This window comes from Ambystoma mexicanum, chromosome 7q (assembly GCF_040938575.1).
Source record: "Ambystoma mexicanum isolate Mex_15411 chromosome 7q, UKY_AmexF1_1, whole genome shotgun sequence".
Taxonomy (NCBI): Eukaryota; Metazoa; Chordata; class Amphibia; order Caudata; family Ambystomatidae; genus Ambystoma; species Ambystoma mexicanum.
This window is the reverse complement of record NC_090941.1, coordinates 1,118,462,227-1,118,484,549: the sequence shown is the minus strand read 5'-3', so window position 1 is coordinate 1,118,484,549 and position 22,323 is coordinate 1,118,462,227. Positions and strand designations below refer to the sequence as shown.

Genomic DNA, 22,323 nt, shown 5'->3' with positions numbered 1-22,323 from the left:
AGGCGCGCTTGGCGGGCCGCACACAAACTAATCGGCTGGGAAGGACAGCCAACACTGTCGCAACCCATATGGCACAATGCGCTCCTCCCGGAACTGGTAAAAATGGGCTCCTTCGGTCACTGGCTGGCAAAAGGAACACACACATTAGCACACGTCATACAAGAGGGTCGCCTCCTGAGCTTTGAGACCATGCGCGAACAATTCGACCTGGCACCCATAGACCGGTTTCGGCATGCGCAACTGTCCCACGCTATCCGCATCCAATTCCCCGACACGACTGTCGTACCCCCTTGCTCTCCCATCGAGACCAATATTCTCCCGCAGCACATCTCTTCTAGGGTCACTTCCACTCTCTATCAGGCCCTTAGCTCATTCGGGGCTGCACAACTCGACGGGCTAAAGGCAAAGTGGGAAAGGGATCGGGGCCCCCTGGAACCTGAAGATTGGATAGAGATGTTAATGTCCCCCAGAGAAATTAGGATAGAATCCAAGCTCAGACTAATACAGTTGAGGATCTTCCATCGTTCATATCACTCACGCACTGCAATGGCCAGATGGGGTGGAATAGAAGATGGGACATGTGTTCGATGCAAAACTGAACCCGCCACCTTCTACCATATGATATGGGACTGTCAGGCGATACAGGCCTTCTGGGTGGGCTGTGTCAACACAATCTCAGCCGCTCTGGCGACACCAATTCCCAGGGACCCCAAGATGGTACTATTGGGCATTGGGGGGGGGAAGTAGACCTGTCCAAATATGAGAAAATGTTTTTGGCAACTGCGTTGGGGGCAGGCAAAAGACTTATAGCGGCCAATTGGGGATCTGCCGATCCACTGAGCCTGAACCACTGGAGTAATGAGATGGACAGGTGCGCAACCTTAGAGCGCCGGATCTATAATGCAAGGGGCTGCCCCCGCAAATTCGAAAAAATATGGGGTAGATGGCTAGATGCTCAATGAGCCCTGCGGGTGGGGGCACACCGGTAATGCTGCTAGCCTTGCTTGCCTACCTTGTCTTATTGTTGTCTTTTGGTCCTCGGCCCTACGGGCCCTGTTGATATGGACGATTGCCTTCAACATTTATACTGCTGATTCATGTCTTATTCTCGTACGTCTCTATGTTATGTTGTTTAAATTCAATAAACAGAGTTATTAAAAAAATAATAAAATAAATGTGTGTATGGAAGACCATGTTGCAGCATCAAATATGTTCTTGAATTTTGATTTGATTTGGAGGAATTTTGAAAGCGCACCAGACGGAGTAAACCATATTCGGGCGCAGATGACAACTAGAGTTTCACATTGAACAGCCGAGGAGACAAATTAACATTGCAGTTCTAACAATCACTTTCCTCCTTTAATTAAATAGGAACATTTTCAATTTCTTCCTAAATAAATCAAGGGTTTCATACATTCTAATCTCTAATGGGAGTTTATTCCAAACTCTGGGGCCAGATGCTCCGAACCTCCTCTTGATACGAACTTCGTTGGTGGAGTACAGATAAGACATTTATCCTCTGATCGTAGATTCTTATTGGGGTGGTATGGTATAATCTTATCAGCCAAGAACCCGGGCGCTATCCCCTTCAAACATTTAAAAACCAAACATGCCATCTTGAATTTGACTCTGTCCTCCACCCTCAACCAATGTATGGATCTCCGCATTGATGAAACGTGATCCCGTTTCCTAAGGTTTCCAATTACTCTGATTGCTGCATTCTGTGCTCTCTGCAGTCTCTCCATTTGTTTTTTTGGGATACCTACTAACAAACTATTGCAGTAATCCAAATGGGGGTTGGTCATTGCCCCCACCACAGCCGCCCTATCTTCTATTTGAATGTAGGGTAATATACTTCGTAGTGAGCGCAGTGCGAAATTAATGGTTTTTATCTTTGCTCCCACCTGCCTCTCACTCCCTAGATTCTCCTGCCACCAACAGCCTAAATTCTTTACCGGTCCACCCCTCTGCAGGGCTGTCGATGTAGCCATGCCCCTGGTGGAATGAGCCCGCAAGCCCTCAGAAGGGTCCTTGCCAGCCAACCTGTAGCATTCTGAAATAGTGAGGATGATCCACCTAGAGAAGGTCTGATTAGAAACATCCTGGCCCAATCAGTGTCTAGTATACCCCACAAAGATCTGTTCGTCCACTCTGACCCTGGACATTCTAGAAAGGTAAAAGCTCAATGCCCTCCTAGGATCCAACCTATGGAGTCTCTCCTCGTCCTTACTAGGATACGGAGGAGGATAGAAGGCTGGGAGCACCACCTTCTGACTTAAATTAAATTCTGACACTACCTTAGGTAGGAAGGACGGACGGACGTACTCTCAATACAACCCTATCTCTTAAAGGAGGCTTAGAAGAAAGTGCCTGCAACTCGCTCACTCTACGAGCAGAGGTAACTGCAACCAAGAAAACAGTCTTGAAGGTCAACAATCTCAACGGACAAGAGTGCAAAGGTTCAAACAGAGCACCCATCAGAAACTTTAAGACCAAATTAAGATCCCAGACTGGCACCTGAGAAAGCGACGGCGGGAACACATTCGGGAGCACTTTCAGAAACTGAGTGATCAGTGTAATCTTAAAATAGAAGCATTCCTCGGACAAGCGCTTAAAGATAGGAAGCATTGCCAGGTAACCTTTAATGGTTCCCACCTGAAGACCCCTGTGGGCCAAAGAAAGTAAGAAGGAGAGAACCTCAGGAATTGAGCACTGAAAAGGATCAACATTCTTTCCTCTGTACCAGTCGCAAAACTTACACAAACGGCAAAGGGACTTTGTTGCTGGTCGCCGGGCCGAAAGCACCATCTCCATCACGTCATCTGGGAGATCCCAATTCTTATATCTCAACCGTTCAGAAACCATGCATGAAGTTTGAGAGTCTTGGCCTCTGGATGGAGAACCCAACCTGCCTCTCACAAGAGAAGATCCTCCCTTTGGGGAAGACGTATTGGAGCACAGATGGACAGGTCTAGAAGGTCCGGGTGCCATGCTCTCCTGGCCCCATCCAGAGCAATGAGGATCATGCAGGACATGAACCATAGTAACCTCCTGAGAACTTGAGGAATGACAGGGATCGGAGGAAACGCGTACAGAATCGGGACCAACCAATCCACGACGAACACGTCTCCTAGAGCTCCTTTCAGAGGAAATTCCCTGAAGCAGTACCTTTCGCACTTCGGTTGGCACTAGGACTTCTTGAGCTAGTTCACACCTGTGGGAGAGTGCGCTCTACCTGCTCAGAGCGTCCGCCGCCATGTTCTCCTCTCCAGCAAGATGAACCGCTGCTATGGAGATTCCTTCTTGAATTGCCCAGAACAATAGATGCATTGCCTCAAACAATAGATGCATTGCCTCCCTCCACAGAGGGAATGACCCTACACCTCTCTAGTTGAGGCAATGGATGGCCACCCCATTGTCCGTCATTATCAGGACATTCTTTCTCCGTACAGACGGCAAGAAAGCCTTCAGTGCTAGCCTGATTGCTCTCAGCTCCAAAAGATTGATGTGTAGTTTGGACTCCAATGGAGACCAAAGATCGCTCATGGTCAGATCGTTGGCATGAGCCCCTCAACCCGTGAGGGAGGCATCCATTACTACCGTTACCTCCGGCCACGGTTGCCAAAAAGGCTCCCCCCTTCATGAGATTTTCCTCGCTTGCCCACCACAGAAGATCCTGGGAGACCTTGACAGGAACATGAAGGAGATCCGACATCTTGCGTGAGAACTGGGACCATTGAGTCCGGAGAGCCCACTGAAGGGACCGCATTCTCAGCAGGGCCTCTGGCACCAGAAAAATGCAGGATGCCATGAGGCTGAGCAACCTTAAGAATTCGAAAGCTGGAAGACTCTGGGCTTGTTGAAACATGGAGACCATCTGAAGAATGTGTTGAGCCCTCACCTTGGGTGGCAAGCACATCCCCAAGGGCGTGTCCAACACAGCCCTGATGTACTGGTGCCGTTGGGAAGGTGTCTCATGAAACCTCTTGAAATTGAGGGAGAAGCCCAGTTTGTGAAGGGAGTGGCAGGTGACGCCGAGATGATCCAAGGCTTGTTTAGGAGAATGTGCCCGGATCAGCCAATCCAGGTACGGGTAGACGTGAATCCCACCCCCCCCCCCCCAATCCCTGAGATACGCTGCCACCAACACCACCATCATGAGCTTGGTGAAGACCCTTGGGGTGGAGGTCAACCCGAATGGCAGGACCCGAAACTGATAGTGTGAGCCGCCAACTGCGAACCTCGGGTATTTTTGTGCTTGAGATGGATCAGCACATTAAAATAAGCATCCTGCAGGTCCAATGATACCAACCAATCCTGAAGTTGGAGGACCTGAAGGATCTGAGAAGGAGTGACCATCTTGAACTTGTCCTTCCTGAGGAACTTGTTCAAGTATCTAAAGTCCAAGATGGGTCTCAGTCCTCCGTCCTTCTTGGGAATAAAAAAATACGGGGAATACCAACCCTTATTCCTCTCCGCCAGAGGCACTCGTTCTATAGCGCCTTTCTCTAGCAGGGTCAAAATCTCCTGCACAAGGAGCGGATCCGGAACCCTCAAAGAGTGCTTCTCCAGTGGATTGTCGTGAGGCTGTCGTAGAAAAGGAAGGCAGTAACCGTGGGCTATTGTTTCCAGAGCCCACGCATCCGAAGTAATGGCTCACCACTCTTCTAGATGGTGAGACAGCCTGCCCCCTATCGGTGAACAATGAGACAAGGCCTCTCAGCGGTTTTGAAGCGGCTGCGGCAGAGCCTTATGTGCCAAGGCTGCTCAAGCAGCAGCCTCTATGCCCTCTACCTCGTCCACCACGAGGAAACTTACGTTGGTCCCTCTGACTGGCCATCCCTCTCGCCCTTCCAAATGAGTAATAGCAAAATGAACCTCTCCATTGCTGTCCCCATAGGACGAAAAGGTGGAGGTTGTCAAACAGCTGGAACCAAATATTTGGCAGCTGCTTTGGAGGTCCGGTACCTCTCAAAGGCTCTCGTCAGCCTTGCAGCCAAACAGATGAACAAGTTACTTCTTACCTTGTAACGTTCTTTCGATGGGATGTTCCTCCGACGTATTCCTTATCTTAGATATCTCTTTCCAGCTTTGCTGGCCTCGGAAATTTTCTCTCTCTAGAGGGCGCTGAGCGTCGACGTCCGCCGAGTCGATGTCCCTCGACAGCCGCCGTATCGACGTTGACGTCATCCTGCCTATAAAGGCTGCGCGCAGCATCCGTTGCTCAGTTCCGTTTTGTAGCCCACAATAATTCTTTCTGGACTAGACTAATCACCCTGAAGGAGCGTAAGCTGCAACAACAAGGGAAGTAGTACTGCAGGGATGGATGGGAGGGTCGATGAGGAATGTGTCGGAGGAACATCCCATCGAAAGAACGTTACAAGGTAAGAAGTAACTTGTTCTTCGAAGGGATTGCGTCCTCCGACGTATTCCTCATCTTAGATAGGCTCCCATAGCAGTATTCTGTTATTGGAGGTGGGAGTACTGACTACAGGCTTCCTCTTATTGATGAATAGAGTGCAATACTGCCCTTCCAAACCTAGTTTCCTGACTGGAGGAGGAATCCAAGTTGTAAAACCGTGTAAAGGTATGGACGGACGACCATGTGGCAGCCGCACATATGTCTCGAACCGGCACTCCTCTTTTGAGGGCCGATGAAGCTGTGATACCTCTGGTCGAATGAGCCCTAAGATTTTGAGGGGGCTCTTTTCCTGCCAGTTTATAACATTCCAAAATGGCTAAAATAATCCATCTGGAAATGGTCTGCTTAGTTATCGGTAGCCCCAGCTTGTGACCTGCGTAGCCTACAAACAGCTGGTCTGCTTGTCTTAACCTAGCCAGTCTACTAATGTAAAAACTTAAAGCCCTTCTTGGGTCCAGCTTGTGTAACCTCTCTTCCTCTTTCCCCGGATGGGGAGGAGGATAGAAAGATGGAAGGGTAATCTTCTGTGTGATATGAAATTCAGAAACCACCTTTGGGAGGAAATTAGGTTTCACTTGCAGAACAACTTTGTCTTTGTGAAAGATTGTATGAGGGGGTAACTCGCTCACCCTTCTAGCAGATGTAAGTGCTACTAAGAAACCTTAATGAACAAGAGTGGAGTGGTTCGAAAGGTGTGCCCATCAGGAAAGTTAGGACTAAATTTAAATCCCATAGGGGAACCTGGAATGGTCTTGGGGGATAAACGTTAGTTAACCCCTTTAGAAACTGTATTACCAAGGGTAACTTGAAATAGGATGGTTCTTCCGCAGTGCGCTTAAAGATGGATAGCGCTGCGAGATAGCCCTTGATGGTGCCACCTTGAAGGCCTGAATTCGCTAAATAAAGTAGGAAGGACAAAACCATTGGTGTACCACATGAAAAGGGATCGGTATTCATTTCCCTACACCAGCTGCAAAATCTGTTCCAACGGCAGCGGTATAAAGATTTTGTTGCTGGCCTTCTTGCCGAAAGCAACACCTCCATAACGTCATCAGGGAGGTCCCAATCCTTGTACCTCAGCCTTTCAGAAGCCAAGCGTGAAGGTTGAGGGTTTTGATGTCTAGATGGAGAACCTGACCTCCCTTCTGTGAGAGCAGATTCTCTCTGAGTGGAAGTTGAATTGGAGGGCAGATGGGCAAGTCTAGAAGGTCCAGGTACCACGTTCTCCTGGCCCAATCCGGGGCAATTAGGATCATGGTTTTCCGGAATCTTCTCAACCTCCTGATCATTTGAGGAATGACAGGGACTGGTGGAAACGCATACAGGAGTGGAAACTCCCAGTCCACTATGAACGCGTCTCCCAGAGCTCCTCTCGGGGGAAATTCCCTTGAACAGAACAGATCGCACTTCCTGTTGACACTGGTGGCGAACAGATCCACCTGAGGGGTTCCCCAAAGGGCGAAGATCTCTTGAAGGACTTCCTGAGCTAGTTCCCACTCGTGGGAGACTGTGCTCTGCCTGCTCAGAGTGTCTGCTGTCAAGTTCTTCTCTCCGGCTAGGTAGCCAAAACTGCTCTCCTTTCAGAATCTTCTCCTGACAGGCCCACCACTGAAGGTCTCGAGCCACCCTGTCGGGAACCTGAAGAAGATCTGTCATTCTCCCTGAGAATTGTGACCACTGAGTTCTCAATGCCCACTGGAGAGATCTCATTCTCAGGCGAGCCTCTGGCACTAGGAAAATGCAGGATGCCATGAGGCCTAGCAACCTCAAAAAGTCGAAGGCTGGGAGACGTTGGGCATTTTGAAACTTGGTGACCATCTGTAGAATATCTTGAGCCCTCACCTCTGGTGGCGAGGCTTTTCCCAGGGAAGTGTCCAGGATCGCTCCGATGAACTGGAGTCTCTGCGATGGTATCATTTGTGACTTCTTTAAATTGAGGGAGAAGCCCAGTCTGTGAAGGGAGTGGCAAACATAATCTAGCTGGATCTGAGCTTGTTCCGAAGATACAGCTCTGATCAACCAATCGTCCAGGTAGGGGTAGAACACCTGATGCCTTTTCCGAACAGGGCCTCGAAGACTCCAGGTGTTTATCACGCAATCACCTGAGCCGGAAGGTGAACGAGTATCTGGCCGAGACGTTCCCCGAGGGCTTCCTCAGAAGGCGCGGATGAAAATGTGCCTTGAGATTGAAAGATCTTCAACATCTGCACCAGGAAAGCATCCCACTTCTCCGGGGTCGAGGATTTGGTGGGGCAGGTCACCTTCTTCGAACAGGACAAGGAAGGCGAATGGTGATGTTGCTTCCTGGACCGCCGCAACGAAGAGGACGAGTGGTGCAAACCACTGCAGGACCTGGATCGCTTGGACGATTCAAGAGTCCCCTCTCGACCCGTTGGTTGAAATACCAGCCGAATTGATTTACAGGGCTGGGACTCCCTTCCTACCTTCAACTTCCCCTTACGTTACTGCAAAGCCTTGGCAGTCAACGACTGGCACTTCGAGCAGTCATCCGTCACGTGGCCCGCACCCAGGCACCACAGACAAATTCCATGCGGATCCGTAATCAACATCTTGGAGCTGCAGTCCTGACATTTCTTGAAGCAAGACCGCGGCGTCGTCGGGTGGAATAAGAAGACACAATACAGTAACTTAACAGTAACCATGAGGCACGCCGAGTTTTAAAAAGCAAACGCTTTTGCAGAAAATACAAAACTGAGGCTATGGGCACCGTGCGTGCTTCTTAAAACATCCGATGTCGTCACCCTCGACTGAGGCCTTCGAGTGACATCGACCCGACGCTATCGATGCATGGTGCCCTCTGCCGAAAATATTTCCGAAGCAGCACAGCTGTGGACATTACATGTCATGGATGAGCCAGCAACTTTGTGAAACAGGAGGGGCTGATGCAATCCCAAAAGGGAGTACCTTGATTTGATAGCGAAGAGTACGTTGTTTAAACCTTTGGTACTTTTGATGTACTGGCAGCATTGAAGTATGAAAGTATGCATCTTTCATATCCAGTGTTGCCAGGAAAACTCCCTTTGAGCAGTGGAATCACTGCCTGTAATGTTGTCATCCTGAACTTATGAGATTTGACATGCGTATATGTAGGCCTACGGTCAAGCACTGGCCTCTTTGTTTTGTCTTTCTTTGGAACAAGTACGTACACATAATAAATTCCCCCATTTACTTATGATGGCGCAACTTGTTCTACGGCTTCCTTTTGCAACAGGGTGTAGATTTCAGCTTGACGTTTTTGCAGGTGTTGCAGACACATTCTTCTGTGCTTTAGAGGTAGATTGCACAGTTTTCCTACAAACTCCAAGCAATACCCATTCCTCACAGTTGATCAAACCCAGTTGTCTAATGTTATTTACTCCCATGCGTGGGTACACTATTGCATCCGATACCCTATGACATGGGAGGGAACCTCTATGGGAGATTCATTGTTTAGAGGCAGCAGCGCCCCTCTGGAGGTTTGGCCTCTACCTAGACTTCTACCTTTCTTAAATTGTCTGTGAAAGGTAGACTAGGAGGCACCCTGCTGACCTTAAGTAAACCAAGAGCATGAGCCTACACATGAGGTGAACCCTGAGTGTGCAGATGTCCTGGGGAAGCTTTGGGAATGAAACCCACAGCGGTTAGAAGACACACCCATTTGTTGATGAGATTTATTAGTGATCTGGCCTAAAGTCTTGAGAATGGTGTGCTCTTTTTTCGGGCTGTTTGGAAGGCATCTTCCACGGCATAGCCAAATAAAACATTGTCCTCAATCTGCATGTTTAGAAGGGTGGCTTGAATCTCTGGTCTGAATCCATAACCTATTAACCAGGCAAGTCCTCTTGACTAGGGTTGCCTCAGCTACAAGTCTGCCAGCTGTTTCGGTAGCATCTAGTGTGTTTTTAATCACTGCATTAACAGACTGTTTACCTTCCGTTAAAAGCTTTAGCATTTGAGATGTTAAGAGTTCATATGCTTCATTCGCCGGCACTCCCATCTGGTCCAAGTGTGCCCTATTAAAAATAGCCATAAGTAAAGTGTTATTGACTATTCTAGTTTGGTATGCTGTAGATGTAGCTACCTTCTCCCTTAGAACATATCTGTTTGCCCTACCTGTCGCTAGTGCTTCAGAAGAAACAAAGTGCCCTCTTGTGGGTAGTGGTAACTACCAGGAAACTGTTTCCTTTTTGTCTTTTAACCTTTCGGTTAACTTTTTGACAGTGCGCACAGCACCTTACAATGCAGTGCAGTGGGGATACTTTTGTATCACCCTAGTCTTTTACACTCGGAAGTTTTGGTTACTTTTATATGTGTCTAAAGACAAGCTGGTGGCAGCAACTACATTTGTACAGTTTTGGCATCCTTTTTAGTGTGTACCTTTGCATTTACCGCGGGTGGCTATTAAACGTGGCTAGTATCCGAAAGTGGACATGCCTTTGTCCTTCTTTCTGCCTTCTCAGGTCAGGAAATGCATTAGCCCAGGGATGATGCTGCTTTCCCGGGCTACTGCTAGCTTGGTGTGTGTGGTCTCAGGATGTGGGTGGGACAACCTGGGCGCACTCCACATTTGGAGCCCCTGAAAGTCTAGGTGTTGGGCAGGAGTGAAACTCACAGTGGTCCCCTGTTTGAGTAGTGCAGATCCTTACCACCGGTGTAGGTTTGGACTTTCTTCCAGCCATGAATTATGATAAGAAGAGGACTCCTGCAACCATGTCTTCCGATCAGTGTTTGAGCCAAGTATCCTTTGGAGAAGAGCAGCCCACTGAAGATCCTTGGATGACTCTCAAAAAGGATCAGCATCCCCATCCTGCGTTTGGGGAGGTGAAGCCCTGCTGGACTACCCGATCTGTGAAGGCCCTGAACAGTGCTTCAACCCTTAGACTGGTGGGACCAACCAATCACAACGCATTCATGAGGATCCAGCCATCCTTAGCCTTTGGAAGTGTCACTGGACCACCCAGTGAACTGACTAACTCTCCCGTGAGCTACCTCGGTAGAATCACTGCCTTTCCATGTTTGTCGACAGACCTTCAGTGGTCGCCAGCTTGTGCCACAAGTCGCATTCCTACCGTGTTTCAGCTTCCCAGCTTCAAGGGATCCTGCTCTGGAAGTTCTTGAACTGCGACTGGAGAGATGCCTGTCACTGTCGATGTGTGGTGAGCATCAGTGGAAGTCACTTCCGTGCGTCCAGAAGAGTACTGCATCTGTGAATCCTGCTTGCCTTCTTCGCCAGGGGTTGCCATTCTGCACTAGCAGCAGCCCAGGGAAATCCTCGAACCCGCAGACATCTTGCACCAGAACAAACAGCATGGAAACCTACCTCCAGCAACCCCCAGTCGACCCACTTAGTCATTTGGGAAAACCGGACTCAGGGGGATTAAGTAATTACACTTCCCCCTGTTCTCCTTAGTATAAACTTTGGTTATACGGTTCCTTCGTTTTTTGATTGCGAGATCTAAAAGCTTGTATCTAAGACAGGAATATAATTTTACTGACATGTAACATTGTTGAATATCTTCTGGAATATTTCAGCACAAGAACTCTTCCTACATCAGTCAGTCACCTCTCCTAAGAAGGATTGTGGCATTTGGCCACAAAGCCCCATACATCATAAGGATTGGACTTCTAAAGTTAGGGCATAATTCTTGTGAACTAGTTTTATTCTACTGCATTACTATAGTTATCGTCTTTTAGTTGTCTAAGTTATTGTATGCATTCCTACAAACCTAAAGGTGCATGCATATATGTTTGATAATTCAGTATTGTGCAATGCTACTATCTGCTTATTTAATTTCTTACTCTGTGTTTTTGGGCCTATAATAAATAGAGTCTTTTTGTACTTACCTGTACATTTTATTATTGTGTGCTTCACTGTGTGGACTCATTATGGACCCCTGACCCCACTCACTTTCTCCTGAGACTAAGCCTTGACCACTCTCCACACTTATCTTGATTCGGTTTGCCTTAACCTGCTCACTATAACTATACTAGGGTGGCCTCCTAAAGTCTGTCCATCAGGCCAGATTCTAGAAATCCATCAGAACACCTGCCTAACACCTCATTCCTGGTTACACCTGCTTAAGAGGCCCAGTATCCTTAATAAATCCTTGCATGATGCCTCAATACAACTTGATCTAACGCACTTCAATTTTACAACTTTCCATTTCATTTTGTAAAGTTTTACAGACCAGTAAAACAACCTGTTCCCCTTCATGATTCTATGCACACAAAGTAGTCATGTCCCAGCAGCCTGTTGACTTATTTGCTGTTAACCTAAAACTTGTTCCTGCTCTTCCTGTTACAACAAAAGTTAATTATTATTTAAGAAATGTTCCACATATTCTGGGGTGTCTTGGACGACTGCACCCTTCCTCAAACATCCAGCAATATTAAATGAGCATTTCCATTCTTACACTTTCAAAATAAGATCCCTGCCAGAAGCATAAGACATCCTAAGAATGTAATTACGAATATGGAAACGTACCTGCCATTATCTCTCCCGACACCCCAAACCCGAATGCTGACAATGGGTTGTGAATGCAGCAGTGAGTGTTCCATTGGATCCACCAGGTTTAAAGTGTCATTCTCTAGAACTAGTATCATGTCCCTACCCTGTAGAGAGGTTAGAAACAGAAGAATCAGACTACAGATCTGTGTATGCAGTACCATCAATACAGTAGGAAACAGACCATGCTATTAAATGCAATTCATGGAGATTGAGGTTAGGCTGCATTGCAGCAAAATAACATTTCAGAAATAAATTTAGAATAATGCACAGGGAAACAGGCAGAGAGGATTCCAGAGCAAGACAATAGTAATGTTAAGAGGCAGAGACTTCCAGGAACAGGATTTAAGAACAAGAAAGTACACATTAAGGTCACTAAAGTGTATTCAAACATGCTACTACAATTCAGAACTTTAAACAAATAAAATAAATAAAAGAAATACCCCTTGATCCCTCCCCTTCTAATCTTGGGCCAATTTTCTTGTGCCCTTCACTCAATCTAGTTTCCTTTACACACACTCCACAGGGGCTGCGCAGTTTTTCTTCATTTCAACAACTCTCTTGCTCTGTGCTCGTCACAAGTGTTCCTCTATTCGTCATTCACCTAGAGCTTGATGCTGCCTTTATCGATCACCTTCACCTTACTGACTGCTCTCTCCCTTCTTAGCTTTACAGACTCAGCCCTTCATTTGTTCCACTCCAATCTTTCTGCACGCTCCCATTCCATCTCCTGGGCTGGAAGCACCTCTTCTCCCAGTCCTGTGTAGCAACCTCCAAGTTGATGTACTTGGGCCTCCTGTTTTTTTCTCCATTTACAGTATTCCTCTTGCCTCCTTTATTGAATCCTTTACTCTCTTGCCACTTCTATATGGACAACTCTGATTTGTTTCATTCTCGTCCTTTTCTAAATTACTTCATTCCACTGTCTCTCCAAGCTTGGATGTCCATTAAATTCCTCCAACCTCGAAAACAGAGGCCCCATTCTTTGCCTCATTCTCACCTTCTCTTCCCACCTACTCTTCTTCCCCCTTTCGCCTTCTCTTTTACTCCTACTGCCCACAATCTTGTAGTTACCTTTGACTCTGCTTTATCATTCTCTCATATTTCTTCCACTGCCCGAATTTGCTGGTTACATCTCTTGAACATTTGCAAAATACGCCCCTTCATATCCTTTAAAGCATCCATTCTTTCTCACCTCGACTACTGCTCTGCCCTTGTTGGAGTTCCCTTTTCCCATCTCACTCCGTTCCTAACAGTTTTCAATTCTGCCATTCAGACTTTCTCCCCGATCTCCCATATCTCCCTCTCTCCTTTTCACCTTCCTTCTTCGATTGGATTCCCAGCTTCAATTTCACTTTCCATGCCTCGTCTTTAAGTGCCTTCATCTCATCATTGTCCCCAAAAACCCTCATGCGCCCTCAGAAGTTTTTGCTCTTTTACACTCTTGGCCCCTAAACTCTGAAATTCTCGAAGGCCTGACATTCGCTCTGCTCCTTCTCTTCATATCTTTCGTACTTCAAAGCTCACTACTTTCTATCGTTCTCTGCTAAATCCCCATCGACTTTAAATTGGTACTTTTGGCTACCTACCATTTATTGTACCTTTTTAAAACTTATGTACAGAGCTTTGGTGAAGGCGCTTTATAAATAAAATACAAATACTATCTGCCAACAGTGATACACTTATTTTAAAAGTAAATTTCGTAATACTCTTAGCAGAAGGACCAAGATCGATATCTAAAATCAACCCAGGTGGGCAGATTTTAGGATGCCGTCCTAGTTATGCTGAAGAGGGAGACTCAAGAGTCCTGACAAAGCCGAGTCAAGGTAGAGTGCACAGCAGTCATATCTTACTCTCAGGAAAGTGTGTGTGTAGTCAGGGGCTCTCAATGGGTCCTCGTAGAATAACACAATGATTCAGCTTAGACAACAAGTTAAAAAATAGTTATTTATTTAGTCTTTCAGAATACACTGAAAAATAAAACTTGCAGGTAGTAATACCACACAATGCTATATAAAACAGATACATATATTTTATTTTCCAGTAGGCTCACTTACAATACATCACTAAATAACTAACCAGATGTAGGTAAAATGAGAACCAGTCACAAGTTCAATTCCCAATACTTTAGACGTCCAACCCCAAGATGTATGGGGCCTAGTGCCCCAAAGTCAAAGTTTTCTATGCAAGGTTTCTCACAGTAAGGCCTTTCTATAAAGGGATGCAATGGACATGTGGTGGTGATTCAGAATAGTTTCAACAACAATTCAGCAGGAGACAGTTAAGTTCTCCTCTCTCTTACAGACCCAAGGCTAACCCAGGGGCAGGACACTAGACCCAGGTTCGACAACCAAAGGTAAACGAGCCGGAGATAGGAGACCAAGGGCTTGTCACCAAGCCCTACAGATAAGGGTTGTACCGGCCACTTTTGCTCCCTAGAAAGCGGTAAATACTGCCCAAAAATAAAAAATGGGAGTAAAAATACTCCGAACAAAAAAATAGGAAACCGACATGTAGGACCGTGTGCCCCTGCTGTCACCCACACAGCTCCATGGATATGTATGTACCAGCAGTACACACAGCACCACAGGAGGAAACGACTATTATTACTGCCTGATTGGTAGAAGTAAACATGCATCTTTTAATGTGCATGAATAACTAGGTACAAAGAAATAATTAGAATAACTTTTCCGTTTTCCAGTTAAAAATGTTTTACTCACTTATAAAATACTCCTTTGAGAATTGGACTTACATTTTTACTCACTAAAAATCTTTTTTACTTCCATCTTTAAAAAAAGTGGGAGTAAAATACTCCCACTTCAAAACCTGTTTCCACCCAATGTTATCCTACGGAGGACTGTGATGTGGAAGAGGCACAGGTATGCTTACTTAACCCGCCCCCCCCATGACTCAGATTTTCCCAGGGGTCAAAATGGATGGTCTGGGGGGAGGGGAGGGAGCTTGCTGGGAGCACATACTTCAATCCTTTGTTTGGGCGAAAAGTGACCTTGGGGTTGCAGGTTCGAGGATTCTTCCGGTCGAGTGTAACTGCAAGATGCAAGCCCAGTCGATGAAGAAATGCAGACTTTCACAGTGCAGGATGGAGGAAGGGGAGCTCCCGCAACAATTCACTGTTTGCAGGTGACAACAGGTGCCCTTCAAGTTGCTGTCAAATAGAAGCTCCAGGACAGGTTCCCTTGATTATACGTAGCTGGACATCCAGGGAATTAGACTTATGGCACAAGCTAGCGACCATCAAAGTTCCAGGCTTGAATGCGGAACAGCACCGATTCTGGTGATGTAGCCTACAACAGAGCTGGCCAATCCACCGGGAAGTAAAGGGACACTTCCCCAAGTAGATGCAACCTCGAGAAAACCTCAAGACTAGTTAGACTCACTAGTTCAAGCACTGAAGCACCAACAAGGGTCGTCGGAGATCAGGCAGAGTAGCAGGGCTTCACAGCTCAATCACTGGAGGAGATGTTGGTCCACTGCAGAAGTCATCCTATGGTCACCAAGGGGCAGCTCGTCGTCGAAGGACTCTTGGCTGCAGCATAAATCTGAAGAATGGCTGCACGAGTCCTCAATAGCAAAACAAGAGTTGATGGCTGGAAGGTTTAGAATAAATCTTGACCTCTGACATTGCTCTGGGCAACCCTCCAGACCATCGTTCAGGAGTACTCATCCAATCCAAAACTGCAGCAGAAAGCAAGTCCAAGCCCACCAATGGAAAGAATCTAAAGCCAGTAGTTGTCCAATCAGACCAACAACTACAGGTTTCACAGGAAGAAGGCCAAACTACAATACAGCCAACGAACAAGCCAAAATCTTGTGGCATGGCCATTTTAGGGCACTAGCCACTTTTAGTAGCCATATTCTTTTAACGCAAATGTGCGCAAGAAAACTAAAAGCAAAAACAGTAGAAATGTAACTGCTGACGCCAGCTTGTCAAGAACTCAAAAGGGAAACAAAGTTTCCCAATACAAATAGTGTGAAGGACTAGTCAGTCTCCCCATAACAAAAGAGCAAAAGGCAAGGGAACCACAGGTGAAGGCTTGCCGCGGGCGTGTGGACCGGATGGTCTAACAAACCACATGCTTAAACAAAACCCGGAGGAATGGGCTGCTTTCTGTAACTCTGTCTTTAACATCGTAATTGAAAAAAAAAACAAATTCCAACATCCTGGAAGAGAGCCATAATCGTTCCGATTTTTAAAAAGGGAATCCGTTCAGATCCGAAGAACTATAGACCTATTGCACTCCTAGAGTTTGTGGGAAAAATCTTTGCAACACAGCTTCAGCAACAATTAACAAAATGGATTAAAAATTCAGGAGCATTCGACATACGACAGTCGGGATTTGACAAAGGCTTCGGCTGCAACCTGAATTTGCTTATGGTTAATGTACTGAAAATGGAAGCAATAAGGAAAAAGGAAACCATCTTTGTAGCGTTTGTAGACCTTGTGCATGCTTTTGATGCAGTGGATCGCAATCGCATGTGGGAAAAGCTCACAAATAAAAATTGCCCAGAAGGCTTGATCCGTGCAATAAAACAACTGTACACGGATACGAATACAAGAATTCGTCTGGATAGAAACGGCACAATATCAAGTCCAATAATTACTGAACGGGGAGTGAAACGGATGCCCTTTGGGGGCAGTACTGTTTAACTTCCTTATTGCAGACGCCGGAACAGCTTTTGATGGAATAAGGTCGTTTTCACCTAAAATTAATAACACAAAAATCGAGTGGATGCTGTATGCAGACGATATTGTTCTAATGGATTTAACAGAGATAGGTTTACAACGGAAATTAATGGCTTTACACTCTTATATCACCGAGAACGGTATGGTAATTAATAGCACAAAAACGGAGATCATTGAATTAAAGAACTTACAGGGGCAAAAAAGTCCGAAAAGTGAATAGATTGGACCAAACATCTTAAAGAAAACAACCCAAATAATATATTGGGAGCCACTATAAGTGCAAACATCAATTATGAGCCAATGGTGAGAACAATAAAAGCAAAAAACAAACAACTGATGGCGCAAGGCCTACTCATTAACCAAAAATTGGCAAATTTAGTCTAAAACCGGTCATAGATTTTTACAAGCTTAAAGTGGTCCCATCTTTCATATATGGTGCCGAGTCTTCCTTTGGATGTACCTACAAGGTGCGGGAAACTTGTGAACACCTTTTTTGGATGAAAATCCTTCATCTGGGAAATGGAGTTCCGAAAGCTTGCATTCGATACGAACTAGGATTAATATCGATTACAGCTAAAATCATATGGAACTCTTTATCTCCATTTGGAAAAATAATGGATCCACACTGCGTACCGCAATTTCAAATACTTAAGCTACATATTGGAACGAATGATCAATCAATGCAAAATCTGTGGATTACAAATTGCAAAATGATTCATGAAATGCTCAGTATTCCTGAAGAAACGTTGTGGTCCTATCTGAACAAGGTTAAGAACAAGCTAGGGCAATGGGATTGGCGCGAAACATGCCAACAGAGGTCATTACATAAATGTATGGGACTTGCACCCATAGAAGCCAACCCATATAACAAACTACCAAGTTATTTAGTAAAGTTCCCTGATAGAATTTTTCATAATGTGTTTCTAAGGTTCAGATTGAACCAATTTCAGACCAAAGAAATACTAAGACAAAGGAACAAAATACCAAATAACTTGACGTGCAGGCTCTGTAAAAATGCTATTGGAACCTTAAAACATATTGTGGCCTTTTGTCCTGCGCTTTGTGAAAAAAGATACTTAACCATTGGAGATGAAATAAGAAAACGAGCAACTTGGGACTTTGAAGATTGGTGGTCAGCTTTATTTGAAGGATCAAAACACAAATTGACATTTGCCTTGATCTATTTTCTAGGTCATGTGAGAAACGCTCTACAAACTTTGGATCAAGGAATTTGAATTATGACGATTTAAAGCTGAGAAGCCTCTTATTTAGTGATAACTAACGTGACTGTTTGAAAAGTTAACCTGTTATATTATACACAAACTGTCACAAAAAGAAGAGACGAATTTTAGGATCATTTGAGGAAATACTGTGAGATGAAGTGTTGGTTATCAAGTTTCAGTTGGTTTTGTATTGTATGTCATGTGATTGGAGTTTTTCTTTGTAATGCTTTGATTCTTTTTGATTAATTATTCTTTTTTAAAGTTTGTAATAAACTGTATAAAAATAAAAAATTAAATAAAAAAAAGGCTTGCCTTCCCTTAAAAAAGTAAGGACTGGATCAGAAACGGAGGAAAAAGAATGGGGTTCCATAGGAAACTATAAAGGGAAAGTTGCAAAAAGAAAATCTTTCCTAACAAGGGCTACTTAGCAGAACTAGCTATTGGGACACTGCAAGCATTTATAGACTGAAAGGAAGAGTATATTCTCCACTGGGCAATAAATCAAATGTTTAATCAGGTTTTAGGTCTGGGAATCCATGACCATTGAAATAAGTATAACTATTCAATATGTCACCACACATACAGAGTTATTTTAGATCACCCAGAAAGGGATCTTGTGACATATAAGACATAGGTTGACACGCTCGCAAGTGGTATGTCCTTTGTAACTATTTTTGGGCGTGTGAGCATGCCCCATATATTTTTACGCAGAGGTTACCATTTTACCGCAATAGTGGCCCAAAAAGGTCAAACCTTATATTGTAAGCCCTGCCTTTGTCGTTCTGTCATTGGTATTTTCTTCCCTTTTGGCAATGGTTAGAAAGGGCCATGTTGCCACTATGAGTAAACTGACTGGATCTGGGACTGTCTGTTCCCAATATGCATTCCAGACAGAGTCAAAGTTGCTGGGCAGCTGCAGAGGGAGCTAGATGTCTAGATATGGACAACTGTCCGCCGTTTGAATGTTGCAGTTCCTTCCATTGGGATCACTCCCACTCACGATTTAAAATAAAATAAAAACACTTTAAAAATGATTTCCCAGGGGGCGCGCGGATGAGTCGCCTCTCCGTGTGAGCGCTCTACACAGGGTCCGGAAAGTGGCAGTGAGCCCCCACTTCGAGACCCCCCCCAGAGCTGATTTTTGACCAAGAGACGTGGGAAGGTGTCCCCCCCACCTGAGAGAAAACCCGGAGAAAATCGGAAGCGGCATCGTGGTGAAATTAACGCCGGCGCTTTGAGGCCTTCGGCGCGGCGTGAGTTCCGCGGAACTCCCAACCCGGGCCTGCGTATACGCGGGAAGTGCCGCCCTCTGAGTCTGATCCGGCGCACTTCTCGGTCCTCCGCGTGGAACCGGCTGCGCACCTCTGCCAAGGGCGGTTGATACCCCCACCGCGACACGGTAGGCGGACCCCTCACCCCCCCTGCAAAGCTCAGGAGGCCCTGGTGGCTTGGTCCTTCACGTCCCCCGCGTTGGCGGGTGCTAACGTCGCTTCACGACCCGGATGCTGTGGGAGGCCTCCCTTTATGGACCCTAAAACCAGGCTAGCGAAATATACGTTTTCACCAATTGCCAGATCCCCAGGGCCCTCCTTGATTTCTATAATGTCGACTGCAGGATCCGAGGCCACCGCGACCAAGGCGGATGTTGCTGATTTGCTTGCCGAAATGAGGGGCATGCGAGCAGATATTGGCAATAGGATAGACAAGATCACGCAGAGGATCGACAAAATGGACGATAGGCTCGAACAGGTTGAGCACAACCAAACATCTCTGAATGTGCTGGAAGCACAGATGGATCACCGAATCGCAGATATATCGGACAGAGAGAATGAACTGCGCCTTAAGGTCGATGACCTCGAGAACAGGGAGCGCCGGAACAATATCCGAATATTTGGTCTTCCTGAGAAAGAGGGCGAAACCGAACTGGACCTGAAGCAATCGTTGCATGCCATCCTGAAGCTCCTATACAACGATGACTCAATTGACGCGCCTAAAATTGACCGCATCCATAGGGCCGGAGGTAGACCGGGGGCCCCGAGATCGGTCCTGGCCCGATTCCATAACTATGCGGACAGAGCGCGAATCTTGGACAAGGCCAGAAGCGCCCCACAGCTGTCCTTGGAGAACTCCGTCATTTCACTTTTTCAGGATTTGTCATCCCTCACGTTGGCGATGAGGAAAAAGTGCTCTCCGATCACGAAAATGTTGAAAGACAAGGGCGTCAGGTATCGCTGGGGGTATCCATTTTCCCTCACTTTCGAATGGGAAGGCTCGACAATGAGACTTGTCTCGGAGAAAGACATTGCTGACTGTACGACGGATCTGCTGGGTGCGCCGGAGGGTGCTCCCTCTCATGAGGATCAAGGATCATCTGGTGGTGAATGGAAAGTCAAGGCTTCGCGGCGAAGAAGGATTCCAGGCTCTAGAAAATACAGAAAAATGAACACCTCCCAAGATATGGAACATTGACAGGGTGCCTGAGGTACTTTGACATACTATTTGGTTAGAGGTAAACTGGGAAAATTACTCCACCACGGAGGTTACGAACTCTCATGTGCGAGTCGACCTCCCTATATGTGACTGACTGTGAAAGGTCGCCTCCTCCAAGTGTGAGGTATTGTTAGCTCGATGTCTCGCAGATGTTAGAAATGTGATAAGGCATAATATCTCTGCTCCGCTAGCTCCTGGGGGAGGGTAAATGTCTCTGTTACTGAATTATTGTTATCGTTAAGTGCACACAAAAGTTGGGGGCTCACTGATATATATTATCCTATTATGATAGGACCGCCTGTTTTGCGGTCTTCACGGGTGGTCCGAGTTCGGCTGGGTGATGTCAACCTGGGCGAATCGGGCGCCGAATGTGTTGGGGACGGGGAGGGGGGTGGGGGAGGGGGTGGTTGGGGAACACACTTCTCACACTGATTTTGACACGACGTACACGCAGACACACCTTGCGCACACCGAGGCCCACGATATGCTCCAGACGAGTTGGTCGTCGGTCTCCATGGGATTCTCTGGGAACCAATCCCATCACGACGACCCATGCATAGCGATGGCCGACAGGAAATGTGCCGTGGCACAGAGGGAATGGCCGCCCACGATCAACAATTACACTCAAGATGGCACTCACACCCCGTAGGGACACATTACGCATTTGCACACTCAACGTCAAAGGCTTGAACTCTCCCACAAAACGGTCGATGGTGGCCAGGGAATTTAGAAGGTCGAATGTAGACATCTTGTTCCTTCAAGAAACGAGATATCGGAAGGGAGAGGAGAAAGCCATCCCATCACGTGATATCGGGCTCACCTACTGGAGCTCGGGTATACTCAAAAAGGCAGGGGTGGGAATTCTGGTTCGTAAATGCCTCCGAATGACAACCCTTGACATATGGACGGACAATGAGGGGAGGGCGATCACGGTTGTGGGCAATATAAGGGGCACGACGATTACTCTGGCCACACTCTATGCACCCAATCAAGGGCAAAATCGCTTTCTCCATAGAATCTCTGAAAAAGTCTTCAATATGGCTAAGGGATACACGGTCCTGGGCGGAGACTTTAACATATGGATGGATAGCTCTATTGACAGACAGACCAGGGCTGATGCTTTAGACCCTCCCAACACTCGAACTGAGGCTGAAATTAAGTCTACCCTTGATCTTTATGGCCTTGTAGACAGCTGGCGACATCTACACCCGTCGGAAAAAGGCTTTACCTTTCACTCCCTCCCCCACGACACACTCACACGCATCGATTATATCTTTCTCTCTAACGATCTTCTACGTGTACTGCAAGCTGCCACTATATACCCCTCCGCTTGGTCAGACCACGACATGGTCACAGTTGACATATCCTGGGGTGAGCTGTCGCCGCGCAACACAAAATGGAGGTGTAATGACTCCCTCTGGGCCGACCCGGTCTTTAGAGAGACCTTTGAGATAGAGATTGAGCAATTCTTTCCGACTAATGATACTGGGGAAGTAGGGAAGGTAGCTGTATGGGAAGCAGCCAAGGCTACTTGGAGGGGTATCCTTATAGGGGAGGGGGCCCGAAAGAAAAGGGAACGTACAATATTAGAAAGGGGCATCAGGGAGAAGCTTGCTGTGGCACAGAATCTGGCGCAGACCACCCCGGCTGATAGACCAAAGTACTTAGCTGAAACTAAGCAACTTAGAGAAGAATTGAGGATTCTTATTGCTGGCAAAACGGCCCAGACCTTGCAATACCTTAAACAGAAATACTATGAGAAGGGGGACAAGGCAGATGCTCTCTTGGCGGCCCGCCTCCGTGCGCAGAGAGCAGAGAGATGGGTCGACCAAATTGAGAGGAATGATGGCACCCTGATAGATACAACGGTCACATCCCCGAAGGACATACAGGAGGCATTTGCCTACTTCTATGAGGACCTATATATGTGTGACCCCCCTCCCCCTGTGGGGAGCGTGGATGCATATCTTGTGGGGGC

At 46.5% G+C, this 22,323-nt stretch overlaps 1 protein-coding gene across 5 annotated transcripts in view; it reads right to left on the bottom strand.

Annotated features, from left to right (window-relative positions):
- Positions 1-22,323, bottom strand: part of APBB1 (amyloid beta precursor protein binding family B member 1) — a 1,513,529-nt gene that overhangs the window by 484,309 nt on the left and 1,006,897 nt on the right. For all 5 annotated transcript variants that reach the window (XM_069640532.1, XM_069640534.1, XM_069640533.1 and 2 more), the window contains one exon: positions 11,907-12,034. In XM_069640532.1, coding sequence (XP_069496633.1) covers positions 11,907-12,034 — 128 coding nt within the window. The remainder of the gene's footprint in view (positions 1-11,906; positions 12,035-22,323) is intronic.